Source organism: Gorilla gorilla, chromosome 4 (genome assembly GCF_029281585.2).
Source record: "Gorilla gorilla gorilla isolate KB3781 chromosome 4, NHGRI_mGorGor1-v2.1_pri, whole genome shotgun sequence".
NCBI lineage: Eukaryota > Metazoa > Chordata > Mammalia > Primates > Hominidae > Gorilla > Gorilla gorilla.
Window position 1 is genome coordinate 87,135,947 of NC_073228.2, and position 17,326 is coordinate 87,153,272.

The 17,326-nt window shown below is 34.9% G+C and overlaps 1 protein-coding gene and 1 non-coding gene across 2 annotated transcripts in view; both read right to left on the reverse strand.

Annotated features, from left to right (window-relative positions):
- Nucleotides 1–17,326, reverse strand: part of TMEM167A (transmembrane protein 167A) — a 27,918-nt gene continuing 10,592 nt past the window's right edge. The window contains exons 2-4 of the mRNA XM_004042237.4: nt 15,477–15,586; nt 12,345–12,379; nt 1–4,306 (exon numbers count right to left, since the gene is read on the reverse strand). Coding sequence (XP_004042285.1) covers nt 4,236–4,306; nt 12,345–12,379; nt 15,477–15,586 — 216 coding nt within the window. The 3' untranslated portion in view covers nt 1–4,235. The remainder of the gene's footprint in view (nt 4,307–12,344; nt 12,380–15,476; nt 15,587–17,326) is intronic.
- Nucleotides 14,674–14,807, reverse strand: LOC115934890 (small nucleolar RNA U109). The gene has a single exon (XR_004070625.1). It is a non-coding gene; the product is annotated as a small nucleolar RNA U109 (small nucleolar RNA).

Sequence of the window (17,326 nt, forward strand, 5' to 3'; positions counted from 1 at the left end):
TTGAGAGTTCATCTTGACTTTTATTACACACTAGACATATATGAACTAACCAGAGATGTGAATGATTCTCTGTACTCTTAAAATCACAGGAAATATAATTCCACCTCCCCCTTTTTTCTGATATTGGAGTAACATTTCAGATTTTGGAGATTAGTTTAGGGCAAAGTAAAAGTCATGGAAGGCAGTGTATAAATAACATTAATTATGAAGCTACTTTTCAGAAGCTAGTAGTAACTTGCTTAGTAATAACCACAAGGTTGTACAGCGTTCACAATGCTGGTATTAATCAGCTACATATTTTGAAGATCTACTGTTACTGGATACCAAAGAAAGTGAGTTATTTAAGAATCTTCCATTCTTGTTATAAGCTTCCTATGATCCAGTAACTTCTCAAAGGCTTTGCAAAAAGCGTAAGTCCTTGCTTTTTGAGAATTTTTTTTTGTGCACCCAGGAAATGTAAATGCAACCATCACTGCTTCTTGTGCAGGTGTGTGCTTTAACAATAAGGGCTGCTTTTGGCATCAAGAGTAGGAGCTATTAAGAGTTTCTAAAAATACTGACCTAACTAGTTAGTTGCCTCCACCTTATATACTATTCAGGCAAGTCTTCAGAAAGTATACTACTGTATTCCTAGTCCAAAATAAGGTAGGCATGAATATATTCAACCTTCTTTGCACATACACCAAGGAAGAATTTAAATTTCTGCCCTTGAGTAGTTTTGTGTTAGGCAGGAGGAAAAACATATTCAATTTTGAGGTAGGTAATCAACAGGAATGAGAAAAATACAAGACAGTCTAAGATCTAACCTTTGTCCACCTTTCTAGGCTTATGTCTTAATACTCCCGAAGTGGCACAAGCTAGGTTATTTCTAGTTCTTAACAGACTACTGTGCTTTTGCACAATGCTCTCAAGTTCAGCTTAAGCAGTGCTCCTCTGGAAGTTCACACCCTAACTGAACTGTCACTCTTCTTTGTTTTCTTCTAGAATCCTGGGATTATCTGAATAATAAATGCCATCACATTGTACTTTTAATACACACTTCATCTCTTTCACCTAGTGCACTATGAATTACTACGAGGAAGAATCTGTGTGCCTATCTTCCTGTCTTCAGTGATGATATACTGAAAGAATGGTGTAGGAGTAGAAATATTCTATTTACCAGTGCTAACTCTTTTTCACAAAACCAGGCAGAGATCTGCTCATTTTTACTCTGTAAACTTGGAAAAGTTAATTTATTCAATCTCTATTTTGTCCTAACTAGACTGATCATCTTATTACTAAGATGAAGGAATCTATTGCAAGTTACACGTTACTATCATCCCCTGGTATGAAAGAGCGATTTTGAACCTGAACATATAAAAGCATTCAAGATAGTGTCTGGCACAGTAGAACAGGGATTAACAAGACACTGGACTTGATCCTCAAATTATTTAAGCCACAGAAGGGATTCAGACTCTGGCTTTTTGATTGACCACCTTTTAAGATTGCTTGAAAAGACAACGCCCTTCCTATTAGCACAGCTGAAGCCAATCCGGAACTAAACATCAGCACACAAAAAATACCAGGATAGATGGAATCAAAAGACTCTGAAGCCAAAAGGAGGCTACGGAGAGCAACTGAACTTAGCAAGCTGAGGACTTCAGTGTCCATCATCCGATCCTGCCCTGTAACAACAGGTCTATATGATAGAGATATTCCATCTGAGCTGGAGGCCATTATCCTTAGCAAACTAACACAGAACAGAAAACCAAATACATGTTCTCACTTAGAAGTAGGAGCTAAATGATGAGAACTCAAGGACACAAAGAAAGGAACAACAGACACTGGGGCCTACTTGAGGGTGGAGGGTGGGAGGAGGGAGAAGAGCAGGGAAAATAACTACTGGGTACTAGGCTTAGCACCTGGGTGACAAAATAATCTGTACAACAAAACCACTTGACATGAGTTTACCTATATAACAACCTGCACATGTACCCCTGAACCTAAAATAAAAGTTAAAAAAATAAAAGAGATAGTCTATCTGATGCTTAAGTTGATCTTTAATAACCTTCTGCATCCCACCACCCCACCAAAACCACAAGAGAAATATCTCAATATTCTGTGGGCTTAAAACCACCTACACTGCCCCTTGGGTTAGAGAACAGGATTCAGTGGTCCTCTTTGAAAAATATACATTAAAGAAAATGTTAATTGCTTTTATTCATACTGTGTCTCTCCCTGACTTCTCCAAAAGCTTGTGTTTCAAAAGGTCAGAATGGTTGTTACAAATATGCTGCCTCCCACTCTGTTTAGCATCTATACATAGCAAAAAGTTTTGTATGTTTCCACAAATTTTCCCCCAAAATTATCTCTTCCTTTACTTTCCACCTACCTCCTCTGAGATGACAAATTAAGAAATGTCTTCGAATATCTAGAATATTCTTCTTCTTTTCATATTTGATTTGTCTTAGCATGTAAAAAATTAGTTGACATGGCTTTCGGAAAGTCCAGTTGGCAGCAGAGCTGGACAACAGATGGCCACCCAGAAATTAGAGCCAGAAAGGTGACTTACTCAGCATGGATACACTGACAAGAATCCTATTTTTGAGAAACCCTAAAAATCCTTGACCTGATGTAAAGCCCAAGAGGCAGTTTAGAGGAAGAACAATGATTATAACCTGATTCCCTATCTAAAGCAAAATATACCACTTTTAATTGCCATAGACATGCCAAAAATATAAAACCAAAACCAAACCAAAACAAACAAAAAATCCCCAGATAACAAAATACAGAAAATCAAACCAAAACCAAAAAACACCCCCAAACAAAAAACCACCACAGGCAACACACAAGCTTAAGATGTTTCCTAGACTCCATTCCAAGTGGCTTAAATTAGTCTAAAATAAAAATAGGTGGCTTTCAGTTCCATACTTTGTTTCTGCAGAAATAACTACTAGCCTATTAATCTAGAAATAATGTTTTTTTGTTTAAAAAAAGGGAGAGTTTCTTCATTGTACCTTTATGATGAATTGATAGCTGCAAACAATCTAATTAATACTATCTACAACAGGTAATTTTTAGCTAAGATTTAAGTTCCTCGTAGCTCTGAAATTGTAACTGAATTTCAGTTGAACCTTAAGAAATGTTAACCATGACCTTAAAATAACTGCTCTATTGTAAAATTTAGAAGTCAGATTCCTAATATTCCTCTTGCCTAGACTAAAAATTGTTGAAGGTCTCCTTTCACTATCAAAGTTCAAAGATACTTGTGCCACAGTATACAAATCAGTATATTTGAAAACTATTTATCACCTCCAAAGTAACAAAAGAGATTCCAGTTCAAGTTGACAAAACACAAACTGGATTTAAAGTGCTGTGTTAAAAAACAAAACAAAAACACAGTTCCTTTAGGGCAATTAAAATAAATGTTTCATTTTTGAAGCCATGACACTAAAAAGAATGAAAAACACATATAGGATAATTATTTTATAATTGTTCTTTTCATTCTAAGAATGTTGTGTTTTTCAGAGAAAGATAGCTTTCCAGCAAAAATTCATGCACAAAATACATATACTTGACAAGATGTTTCAGAGCCTACTACGCCATTTGGCTAGTCTAAATCCACTAATGTTAAATATCAACATTTTCCCAATACTATTTTTAAGTTACATCTCATTTACCTTCGTCCTTAAGAACTGCATAAGCTTGTTTTAAATATTTTAAATACTTGTCATAAACTAGAGTTTGCTAAGAGTAGAGGTACTCTGGTTAATGATCAAAATGGTGTGCCCAGAGGAAAAGCAAGCACTATTAAATATGAATGCAATCCTTATCAAGACAAATTGAGCCATTTTAATAAAAAGCTAGTCCAAAAAAGGGTCTCATTCTATAAAGATTAAATCATTTCCAAATCACAGTGAAAGGAACTTGAGTAATTAACCAATTTTGTTTTCTACTATGTGCCTTAGAGATACCTCACTAAAATTTCATGTCTGATACAACAGAATAACATTTGCAGAATGTAATATTGTAGTGACCGTACTGAGGTTGATTGTTACAGACTATTAAATGGTTACATCTTAATTATTTATACAGAACATTGGTCCAATAACATTAAAATAGAGAACAGCATCTGGAAATTTATCTCATTCAATGTTCGGAGATAAAAGAGTTAAACATCCTTTCCATTATTTTCTGCAGTAAGTCCTTGTTCACAATGAAATCTGATGGCAATTAAATTCTGGCATTTTCCCCAGCTACTGTATGAAGAGAATGCTGAAGGCCATTACTATACAGCATACTGCAACATAAGGACTCTTCCGTTCACCTGTTGAAAAAAAGGAGATATTCATTTTGATTAACTGAGTGGCTAACCTGGCTATGACGAGGTTATACTACCATAAGAATCAAGATAACATTCTTCCCTAGGAGGCCCGCACATTGTGGGTGGGGCAGTGACAAAAACTAGATGCAACATAAAAAACAAGTACAATACAGAATGGGCTAAACTATTAATATATCAATTTATTTCTAAGAGGATCTTCTTTTCATATATTTAGAAAACCTCGAAAGCATCATTTCTTTGTCACTGTGTAAACTCAGACACTAAAAAATAAAATGCAGAATGTAGGACAGAGATCCAAGAGCAACGATCTCAACTCAACTGAGGCCAAAGAAATATTGTTTATTTTCTGTCTATAAAAAGAACAAAACTTCCATCCATAAAAAGACACAATAGTTTTCCTTACTGGTAGCAATTTGCGACACTTAAAGGTACAGGGAAGGGGGAGCATTCATGGATGAAAATAAAGAGAGGATGGTCAATAAAACTGCATTTAAAAAATGGACAAATTAAAATGCTTAATTAAAAAAATTAGAAAAACTATTACTGAGATAGTATGCTTACTCTGGGTTAGAAAAGTAGAACTAAAACCAACCACTTCTGTATGAGTCAATTTTTCACATGCATTTAAGGAATGCTTGTATTTGGATGCTTTCCTTTGCACGAAGTAAATCTAAAACTGGCTTGTGAATTATCTCGCAAACAGAGATCATGTCATCGTAAGTTAACTCAAATTGATCTTATTCTTCTCTGTTCCTTCAATAACTACAAGGCTATACTAATTCGTAAAGCACCAGACATTTCTATGCTGCCATGAGGGCGGTATAAGAAAGGGAGAAGAAACTACTTCTAGAAATAATCCTGGGTATGTGCCTGGCATCCTCTAGTAGAGATGGTTTACACTACCCTCACCTGTGCTTTTCCATGATGTTTAAAGTCAACTCTTTCTTAATGAAACTCCTTATTCCACTTAGCAAGTTCAGCAAACTACCTCTAGAAAATGTTCATCCTGACCATCTTTATTAACTAAAATTCTCAAGGTCATTTTCACTTTTATAGCTTCCTCACTGACCTCACACTGCCATATTATTGAGTTTATGTATTAGTGTCTGCTCATTGTTAATTTCCATAGAAAATATTATACACATACAAAAAAATAAACTTTTGGGGTTTTTCTGAAAGTATTTGTTTAATCCGTAGACATTTAATGGACTGCCTTCCGGCTAAAAAAAATCTAGAAAGTGAAACTGTTCTTACAATACCATCACCTCAACTGAAAATAAAAATCTTTTAAAATTAAAAAAATATCTTGGGTCACAATCTGTAAACAATGCTAATTCTCTTGGAGAAAAAAGCCCAAGTCACCAAACAAAACAAAAACAACCCCATTTGTAAATAAATTTCAGAAAGACTTCGTAAGCAAGCCTGTCACTCTTACTAGGGCTATATAACCTCATCTCATATAGTCTTAGTAAATACTTAAAAGAAATTAATACTGTCCTAAGTTTTCCATATGGTGGAAATTAATTTTTGAGGAAGTTCCCCTTTTCCTCATCCTTCAACTTAGAATGCTATCATTTACATATGGATTTAATTTTCCTGTTTTTAATTTTCTTAAAAGAGACTGCCATGTGGTAGAGCTAAACATCTTCAGTTGAACTTGGGTTTTAATGTTACTTTTTGTCTGGTCTTAGGTCTGTATAAGTGAATGTAAAACAGTTGCTGTAATGTGATGTGTAACATGATAAGATGATTTGGCTAGGTCTTTTCCCATTAAAATTGTATCATTTCTTTGTGGATATATTCTGTGTCAAGATAAGAGAGGAGCATATGCTTGAGAAAGCAGCATATCAGCAACATTTTCTAAGTCACTCTGCCAAAATGAAAAGCTAATGCTTTCACAGAATTGGCAAGAATGAACATTTAAAATGAACCATTCAACCTATGGCATTCATACAGTCAAGAGAGGAAAATGGAAATAATAACAAGCAAAAAAAAAAAAAGGACACTAGACACTATTTATAATCAGACATAAAAATAGATCATACAACAGGAAATCATTAAGAAAGATACAAACTAGACATCTTAAACTCAGCTATGTTCTTTTCAAGCAATAATTGTGAACAAAGGGGCTGTTTGGGCTGGCTACTAAATGGAACTGTACACACTTCTCTCATTACATAAGATGGATTTAAAATACCTTAATATTTTCTTTATGCATTAGCAATTTAATAAAACTGAGATGAAAACGATGCCTCTTAACTCCAGACCTGCTCTTCCATTATGTTCTCTCTTTGTACTTTACTTGAGGTATTCTTACCACTGTTTCTTGGCCATATTCTTTCTCAGAGTAACTTGTCTCTGAAGCATGCAGTTTGGTGTGTGTATATTTATATTTACCACTACCTACCAGTATTAACCATTGAGGATGCTATTTTGTCACTCTTTTCTTGGTTCTTTTTGAAGTGCTTAAGATTTCTCCTATTATTTCAGGGTTTGCAGTTGTTCATAACTGAATGCCAGATAAGTCTGCACCATAAATTTCTGTAAATCTAGAGCAGCCCTTCTCACTCCAGTACTATGGACATTTTGAGCTTGATAATTCTGTTGTGATGGATTCCCTGTGCATCCTAGGATGCTTAGCAACATCCCTCACCTATACCCACTACATGTCCCTGAGTCCAGCTGTGACTATCAAAGCTGTCTCTCTATTTTGTCAAATGTCTCAGAGTGGTAACTACTTATCTAGGGTATATCTGTGATTTTACCAGTTTAAGGTAATGATACTTATTACAAAAGAAAGACTCTTAGACCTACCACCATAAGAGAGAACAAAGTATGACACAACACTGAGGAAGAATAGCTGAATACGTTAAAATCATACTTATTTCTCTGGAAGATAAAGTCTGTTTCAATAGTCATTATATCAGAATTATGGCCTTGAAACAGGCACTTTTCTATGAAGTCTTTTATGCTTATACTATCATTTGCCATAACAAGAAACTGGAAAGGCCAAAGAACCTTATGATTTCATCATCACAGATTTAGAAAGGACTTCTGGATAATTTAGTATTATGCTTACAATTTCCACCATTAATGGGTCTTGCCTATCATTAAAAGCTTAAGGGAAGAAAACCTGCTCTCAAAATTATTTCAATGGCTAACAACATATGAACCTTATACGATGCTTTAAAGATTTGAAGACTAGTTTATGCTATAACCATCTTCAGACATATTACATCAATTCCCAGGTTTTCTCTAAAAAAATCTCTAAGTACAGACATATTTCATTTTATTGTGCTTTGCAGATATTGCCCCTCTGAAAAAAAGTTGAAGGTTTATGGCAACCTTTCATTGAGCAAGTCTACTGGTGCCATGTTTTAAAAAGAGCATGTGCGCAATTTGTGTCTCTATGTCATATTTTGGCAATTCTCCCAATATTTCAAACTTTTTCATTATTATTGTATCTTTTATGGTGATCTGCAATCATTGATCTTTCATGCTAACATTGCAATTGTTGTGGGGCACCATGAACTGTGCTAATATAAGATGGCGAACTTATTTGATAAATGATACACCAATGATAAGAAACTACAGCAAGTTATGCAGAAACTAGCTAAGATAACTGATGAAAGTAGCTACACTAAACAATAGATTTTCAATGTAGACAAAGTGGCCTTCTATTGAAAAACATGGCATCTAGGAATTTCACAGCTAGAGAGGAGAAGTCAGTGCCTGGCTTCTACCGCTTCAAAGGACAGGCTGACTCATGTTAGGGGCTAATGTAGCTGGTGACTTTAAGTGGAAGTCAATGCTCATTCACCTGCTGAAAATTCTACAGCTTTTAAGCATTATGCTAAATCTGCTCTGCCTATGCTCTAGAAACAGAACAACTATGTCTGGATGACAGCAAATCTGTTTACAGCATGGTTTACCGAATACTTCAGTAACCACAGATGTGGTGAAAAGAGTAAGAGGACTTTAATTAGAAGGGGAGCCTGAAAATGTGATTGAATTACTATAATCTCATGATGAAATCGGAATGAATAACTGCTTCTTATGAGCAAAGAAAATGGTTTCTTGAGATGGAATTTACTCCTGGTGAGGATGCCCTGAACATTGTCGAAATGACAACAAAGGATTTAAAATATTACGTAAACTTAGTTCCTAAATCAGTGGAGGGTTTGAGAGGATTGAATCCAGTTTTGAAAGAAATTCTACTGTGGATAAAATGCTACCAAATAGCACTGCATGTTACAGAGAAATCTTCCATGAAAGGAAGAGTCAATCCATGTGGCAAACTTCACTGCTATCTTATTTTAAGAAACTGCCAGTCACCCCAACCTTCAACAACCACCACCCTGATCAATCAGCAGCAATCAACATTGAGGCAAGACCCTCCACCAGTGGAATGATTATGACTCACTAAAGGGTCAGATATAATCATCAGTGATTTTTAGCAACACGGTATTTTTCAATCAAGGTACACACATTGTTTTTTAAAGACACACTGCTACTCCACATTTAATAGACCACTAATGTATACAAAACTTTTAAATGTACCAGAAACCAAAAAAAATTGTTGACTTGCTTTATCGTGGTGGTCTGGGACTGAACATGCAGTATTTCTGAGGTATACCTGTATTACAAATACTCAGTTTGTATTTTTCTTTATTATTATTATCATTATTATACTTCAAGTTTTAGGGTACATGTGCACAATGTGCAGGTTAGTTACATATGTATACATGTGCCATGCTGATGTGCTGCACCCATTAACTCGTCATTTAGCATTAGGTATATCTCCAAATGCTATCCCTCCCCCCTCTCCCCACCCCACATCAGTCCCCAGAGTGTGATGTTCCCCTTCCTGTGTTCATGTGTTCTCATTGTTCAATTCCCATCTATGAGTGAGAACAGGCGGTGTTTGGTTTTTTGTCCTTGCGATAGTTTATTGAGAATGATGATTTCCAATTTCATCCATGTTCCTACAAAGGACATGAACTCATCATTTTTTACGGCTGCATAGTATTCCATGGTGTATATGTGCCACATTTTCTTAATCCAGTCTATCATTGTTGGACATTTGGGTTGGTTCCAATTCTTTGCTATTGTGAATAGTGCCGCGATAAACATACGTGTGCATCTGTCTTTATAGCAGCATGATTTATAGTCCTTTGGGTATATACCCAGTAATGGGATGGCTGGGTCAAATGATATTTCTAGTTCTAGATCCCTGAGGAATCGCTGCACTGACTTCCACAATGGTTGAACTAGTTTACAGTCCCACCAACAGTGTAAAAGTGTTCCTATGTCTCCACATCCTCTCCAGCACCTGTTGTTTCCTGACTTCTTAATGACTGCCATTCTAACTGGTGTGAGATGGTATCTCATTGTGGTTTTGATTTGCATTTCTCTGATGGCCAGTGATAATGAGCATTTTTTCATGTGTTTTTTGGCTGCATAAATGTCTTCTTTTGAGAAGTGTCTGTTCATATCCTTTGCCCACTTTTTGATGGGGTTGTTTGTTTTTTTCTTGTAAATTTGTTTGGGTTCATTGTAGATTCTAGATATTAGTCCTTTGTCAGATGAGTAGGTTGCGAAAATTTTCTCCCATTTTGTAGGTTGCCTGTTCACTCTGATGGTAGTTTCTTTTGCTGTGCAGAAGCTCTTTGGTTTAATTAGATTCCATTTGTCAATTTTGTCTTTTGTTGCCATTGCTTTTGGTGTTTTAGATATGAAGTCCCTGCCCATGCCTATGTCCTGAATGGTAATGCCTAAGTTTTCTTCTAGGGTTTTTACGGTTATAGGTCTAACGTTTAAGTCTTTAATCCATCTTGAATTAATTTTTGTATAAGGTGTCAGGAAGGGATCCAGTTTCAGCTTTCTACATATGGCTAGCCAGTTTTCCCAGCACCATTTATTAAATAGGGAATCCTTTCCCCATTGCTTGTTTTTCTCAGGTTTGTCAAAGATTAGATAGTTGTAGATATGCGGTGTTACTTCTGAGGGCTCTGTTCCATTGATCTATATCTCTGTTTTGGTACCAGTACCATGCTGTTTTGGTTACTGTAGCCTTTTACTTTGGCTTTCAACTTCTCAGAGATGTGGAAAATTTACAGGATGGTCCATAAAGGAAACAAACTTCATGAGATTGAAAAATACAAACTGTATAGTTTGAAGTCACGCTACCTGACTTCAAACTATACAGTTTGTATTTTTCAATCTCATGAAGTTTGTTTCCTTTATGGACCATCCTCTAAGTTTTCCACATCTCTGAGAAGTTGAAAGCCAAAATAAAACACAATACTCTAAAGGGAACACAGTTTATCTAATGGAGATGCCTCTTCAATTCTCCATCCTATTAAAAGGGATTAGTTGAGAGAATTTAGGCTGTTGTCAGACTGGCTAACAATAAATGTCAAACATAGAAAAAATATTTTTCATTATAAATGTCTAACAGCTTCATGAAAAGAAAGTAGTTAAGCATAAATTCAAAGTTAGAAGAAGAGTACTAAAACAAAAGAATTTTTCTTTGGTTATGCAAATGATTCCAAAGAGGACAGATAAGAAATATTCAATTTCAGTCCAAGTGGTATATGTACAAATGCCTGGAGGCTTTTTTTTTTTTTTTAATTAAAAAGGTTAAAAAAGGGTGTAATTTATTATTCAAGAATACTGATGAATGGCTGGGCACAGTGGCTCATGCCTGTAATCCCAGCACTTTGGGAGGCCGAGGCGGGCAGATCACAAGGTCAGGAGTTGGAGACCAGCCTGGCCGACATAGTGAAACCCTGTCTCTACTAAAAATACAAAAAATTAGCTGGGCGTGGTGGTGGGTGCCTGTAATCCCAGCTACTCGGGAGACTGAGGCAGGAGAATCGCTTGAACCTGGGAGGCGGAGCTTGCAGTGAGCGGAGATCGTGTCACTGCACTCCAACCTGGGCAACAGTGCAAGACTCCATCTCCAAAAAAAAAAAAAAAAAAAAAATACTGATGAATGATGCAATAAAATACATGTTAATTCATTCACTTAATCATTTGAGAGTCTACTATGTGCTGGGTACCGTGTTAAATGTTACATATACAGGGTGAATGGATAGGAGTATATTATTAACTATAAAAACATGTATGATGCTACTAATCTCTTATCATGGAAAGTTGTAAGACAATCACATCTACCTTAACTTTAATTGCTTCTTGGCCTTTTAGCTAAGATCAAGTGTAGTACTTTAACTCGAGTCAAACAGTTTGGCTATGACCACATGGGTTCAATAGACAAAACAGTTAAACATTCTGTTACTTAAATAGGGCAATAAAGTGATTATGTTTAGATAGCTGCTCAGAAAGACTTTCATTAGATGGGAATACATCCTAGTTATCAAGATGGTATACATTATACAGAACAGCATGCTCTATACTTCTATACTATCAACATGTGTGCATAAAACCACATACATTTATTTCCCCCAATACCAGGAATGCATGGTATTTGATATCTAAATTAGAGAGACTTTTCTATCTCTGTGTTAATGAAGTATCCACCAAATCTAGTTTTATTCTTTTTTTATTTTGAGACAGAGTCTCACTCTGTCGCCCAGGATGGGGCACAGTGGTGTGATCTGGCTCACTGCAACCTTTGCCTCTCGGGTTCAAGAGATCTTTCTGACTCAGCCTCCTGATTAGCTGGGATTACAGGTGTGCATGCCCAGCTAACTTTTAGTAGAGACAGGGTTTCATCATGTTGGCCAGGCTGGTCTCAAACTCCTGACCTCAGGTAATCCTCCTGCCTTTGCCTCAAAAAGTGCTGGGATTACAGGCGTGAGCCACCACGCCTGGCCCAAATGTGGTTTTAAATAGCATAAGGAAAAGAGCTTGATACAACTTATAAACTTTTGCAAAAATGCATACAATTGGGAAGCCTGTCCTTTAAAAATTAACATTTGACTTGTGAGATTATAACCTAAGTAAACTGGTCGACAATTTACAGCTGAAAAAATGGAGGGAGATTATAGACACTTACCAATTCTGGCACACTTCCAAAATATACCCAACAATCTGCATAGAATAAAAAAAGAAAAAAAGTAGCTATTGATTACTCAGAAAGGTAAATTATTCTCTTGATATCATATAGGGAATTAATTGTATATTAACATATTAACCTTTAACACTTTGCTTCAAATTTGAAATCTCCTTATTTGATGTTGAGCCACCATTCATGTATGAAAGTAGGACACAATGACATATCAACCATCAATGTACAGAAACTGCTATGAAATGGAATATAAATAGTGTCATAGATCAAATCCAGGGCAAATTAGTGAGAGTGGCAAAAATTTGCATAAGGGCTTACTATTCAGTTGACTTACTCTACTTTCAAAAGCAGAAAATGTATATGGCAATTTAAGCATCAATTCTGATAAAATGTTAAATGAACATTTTTTGGTTGAATGTGACACCAAAAACACTCTTATAATAAACTTTAATTTCTTACAGAATGTAGCTCTAAAGTTAAATAATCTATAATAATGAATTCCAATGATGGTATTTACTTATCTGTGTCATTTACTAAGAAAGAATTAAAAATGTGCCTATATTTTCAATATAAGTAGAAAATCTTCTAGTTTAAAGGACACTCTATGTGAATTCACTAAATATGGCATTTAAAGCACATACTCTGGGAATATGTATTAGAATGGAGATATATATTTCAATTGTATGAATGAATATATTATGAATTACATATTATATGGAGTTATCACTTATTTGGCATGTATAACAAATCATTTTTAAAAAAAGACCTAATCATCAATGAATAGAGATATCTTAAAAAGTAACACTAAGGACACTACTTTGTTGGTCTGACAAAGTAAAAGAATTATAAATAGTGTCACATATGGTTGCAAATTAAGATAAATTAATATTATGTTATGTAAATTCGAATTATTATCTCAAGAAAATCAGAATACTTAAATTCCAGAAAAATTTGTAGTATACTTTTTTTTTTTTTACCAAAAGAGATGGCTGGCTACTGAATCATTACATCTGAATGGGTAAGACTGACAGAAAATTCTGGTTCAGTTAAGTTCTATATATGTTCCTCCTCTGAAGTATAACTTCCTGACCTCAAAGCAAAAGGTCTCTTAGCCTATCAACCATCAATGTATAGAAACTGCTATGAACTGGAATATACATAGTTTAGATTAAATGGAATTAAGCAAAAACATGAGTTTATTTCAAAGTATGAATATTCTGACAGGCTAAACAATTTTACTATAGAAATAAAATGACAAAGCCCATATACATTCCTGAAAACAAGCTAAAATGCAGGCCAAATTATGCTTAAATTAAATCCTACTTACTGGTTGCGTAACTGTGAGCAAGGTATTGTATCCCTTTAACAAAAGGACCCACCCTCAAAGGGTTATTATGAGGATGAAATGAGTGATTATACAGAAAGTCCTTAGAATGGTGACTTAGATGTACTGTGTTCATATATAGGCTAAAGGTACATGTGATAACTCTAGGTATCACTTAAAATTGGCTAACATTTCTTCATCAAACAATGGAATAGGTTAGGCATTTGCAAAGCCATGGCTCCTTCATTCTAGAACCCACTGAAAACCACAAGATCACAAACTCAAGGTCTTTTTGGGTCTAATATTCTAGAAGTAACAAAATATCATTAAGAAACTGGTACAACAGGATTAACATATTAACAGCTTTTATAAATGAGTAAAGAACCCTAACTTGGTAACTCAGAGACCTAGCAGCACCACTTTGGTTTTTTCCACATATTTCTCTACCTAGATATATTTCTGTAATACCCCAATTTTACTTACACATGCACACACACACACACACACACACACACGAACCCTGTTAGTTGATTTAAAAAATGTAATTACGTTGCTTAGTTATTATGGCTAAATAGCAATAACTATATTTGCTGATAATGCTATCAGGTCTATGAAACCAGGATAAAGACCATGTAGTAATCTTTTTTTCTGCTGCTTAGTTCTATATTATTTGAAGTAGCAAAAACTGAAGTTAAACAGTGAAGTCATCAAGAACTTGCTTTATCCAATCTGTTTAGATATCTCCACCTAACCATGGTATATATTCTCAGTATAATAAAAGATTATAAGTCTCATAAAAACATGTAATTTTAACAGAAAGAGACTAGGCCTATAAAATTTTCTATACAAAATAATTCTTAGTTATAAATCAACATAAAATGGTGCTTAACATGTATATAAGTAGAAATAAAGGTTTTAAAAAAAGCTTTCAAACAGTTGACTGTATTAGTACATATTTTAAAATGTAAAAATAGGCATGCTCTTTTTGGTCTTTTATGTTGGAGAAATATACTACCACTCAACCTTTACTAGAAGGTTGGCAGCCCTGAGAACTCCTTTGTTAATGTAGCATGTTATGAATATATTCCTGCTCCCAAGGAATGAGAAGCAGACATTTCCACATGCAACCTACTTGCTTTTGAAGAAGAATTTTCGTGATAGCATAGGGAAAGTATTCTACTACTATGTAATTATTCTTCAATGAGATGAACACTTAAATATCTTAGATGGACATTATGCATTATATTAGAATTCCAATAAAGTCATCAATAGGAATAAGTGTTTACTAGAGTCTACCATATGCTTTAATTCTAAGTTTACAGTTGGCGGGTACAGAAGGGAAAGACACAATTAAACTGTCTACTTGGATAGAAAGACTTCATGCACAGCCAAGCAACAAATAACGTAATTTCAACAAATGGGTGAACAGTGAAGAATAAATTCAACAGGACTTTACTGAAAAAGGTGGAATGAAGAGAAGACAGTGTCTACAAGGAGATGGAGTATTATCATAAAAACTGATGGACAACTAACATCTATTTTCACCTTCAGTAGGTTAAATCCCTCATGCGATTTTTTACTCTAACACATTTTAGGTCACTTCTGAAATTTACCTTTTAATTTAGTAAGATATTGTGAATATAAAGTTTTTGAATTTTTAACAGGAAGAAAATGAAAAAAGTTATCAGAAAACCAAATTACATGTAGGAATTAAATTATCTAATAATTTATACGTTAACTTACATTGAACATCTGTAAGAACTAATTTGGGTGATTAGACATCATTAGTAACATACCCAGTTTTATTTCTGTCCAGGAGGCTGGGTGCCAAGGATCGAATATAAGCACAGGTACATATAAGCAGCAAGATTACAGTCAATAGACTCTGAAAATTGAAAATGGCAGACTAAAAAGAAAAAAAAAAGAAAAATTAATATCACAAGAAAAACTGCATAGGTAAAAAATGTTTGACAATTCCACATTTAGAGTCATGTTTTTATTTCTTCAAGAAGGCAAGCAGAATGACAAGTCTGGCAACAGTTAAAACCAGAATCTTGAGGTCTTCTACAGTCTTCAAGCTCTGCCAATAGCTGGTTTTATGGCCTTAGCAGAATTACTAGCTTTTCTAAGTCTTTGGCTGGGCGGAGAATGGGGAGACAGACTTAAATGCTAGCTAAGTTTCTTTTAATTCTGAATTTTTTTAAGGATAAACATCCTTTAAATTTAAGCTATAATTTTCCATGAGTTGACAAATACTAGGCTAATAGATTTTGGAGAAAGAACGCAAGCACCTGTACTTTCACTGTTGGATTTTCAAAAGTTATTCATTACAGGCTGAACATCCCTAATCCAAAATCCAAAATGTTCCAAAATCAGAATTTTTTGGGTGCCAAAATGATGCTAAAAAAAAAAATGTTCATTGGAGCATTCTGGATTTCTGATTAGAGATGCTCAACGAGTAAGTATAATGCAATTATTCCAAAATCCCACCAAAAATTTGAAATCCAAAACACTCCTGGCTCCAAGCATTTTGGAAAAAAGATACTTAGCTTGTATTTAATAGTTCGAGTCTTATTCCAAAGTTAAAATTTAACACAAGAGTCATAAGAAACCATAAGTTTCATAAGTTTCCACAGTCAACAAAATCATAGGTTTCCAGTTAAAGTAAATGGAGGTGGACTTATTCTATTCAAAATTCAGCTCTAGCATCACCTTTTTAAGGAAGTTTCCTTGAATCCATCTGCCTCCCTTCTCTTATTTTATGTAGAACTCTCTTTTCTAGTCTCATAGCAAACTGTTACCTTTATTATAATATTCATTTCTGAAAGGTGGACATTGTGTTATCAGGTTATCAGACTCTGAATCTCCAGCACCAATCATATGCCTGTCTCACACTAGAAGCCCAATAAGAGAGAGTTGAAAAAAATAAAATGAAATTAAGAAAGTGCAAGAATATTACTGTGTATATATAACAAAGAATAACATTTTCATCATATCCAGGGAGATAAAATATGTCAATCTCACACAACAGCCAGCAATATGCTTGTTTAGTAAACTTAGAGGCACTTTCTAAAAAACAAACAAAAAAATCAGGAATGAAACAAAGAATGACTCATGAGAAAACTTAGTTACACAAAATTGGTACTTGCGGCTGAGTGCTTACTTGAAAAGTCCTAAAGAATTTAGTGAAAAACAGTTATAGATCTTAAGGAAATTGAGTAAGGTGGCTGGGTACATAATTAAAATATATAAATCAATAGCCTTCATAATCATATTATCATTCAGGAGAAAGACAATGGAAAAAAGATAGCATCCAGAACGAACAGCTAAAATATCTAGGAATAAGCTTAACAAGAAATGTGCAACATTGGCATCAAAGAAAAAAACTGACAAAATCTTAAAACATATGGAAGAACATAAAAGTAGAAGAGACTGTTGCTATGGTTTAGAAATGGTTTTTCGCCCCTACCAAAGCTCAGGTTGAAATTTGATCCCCAGTAAGGTAGTGTTGGGAAGTGGGGCCTAGTGGGAGGTGTTTGGGTTTGGGGACGGGGTGGTGGGGGGTAGATCTCCCATGAATGTCAGGGTGCTCTTCTCATTAGTGAGATCTCACAAGACTGGATTAGTTTTCCAGGAAATGAATTCT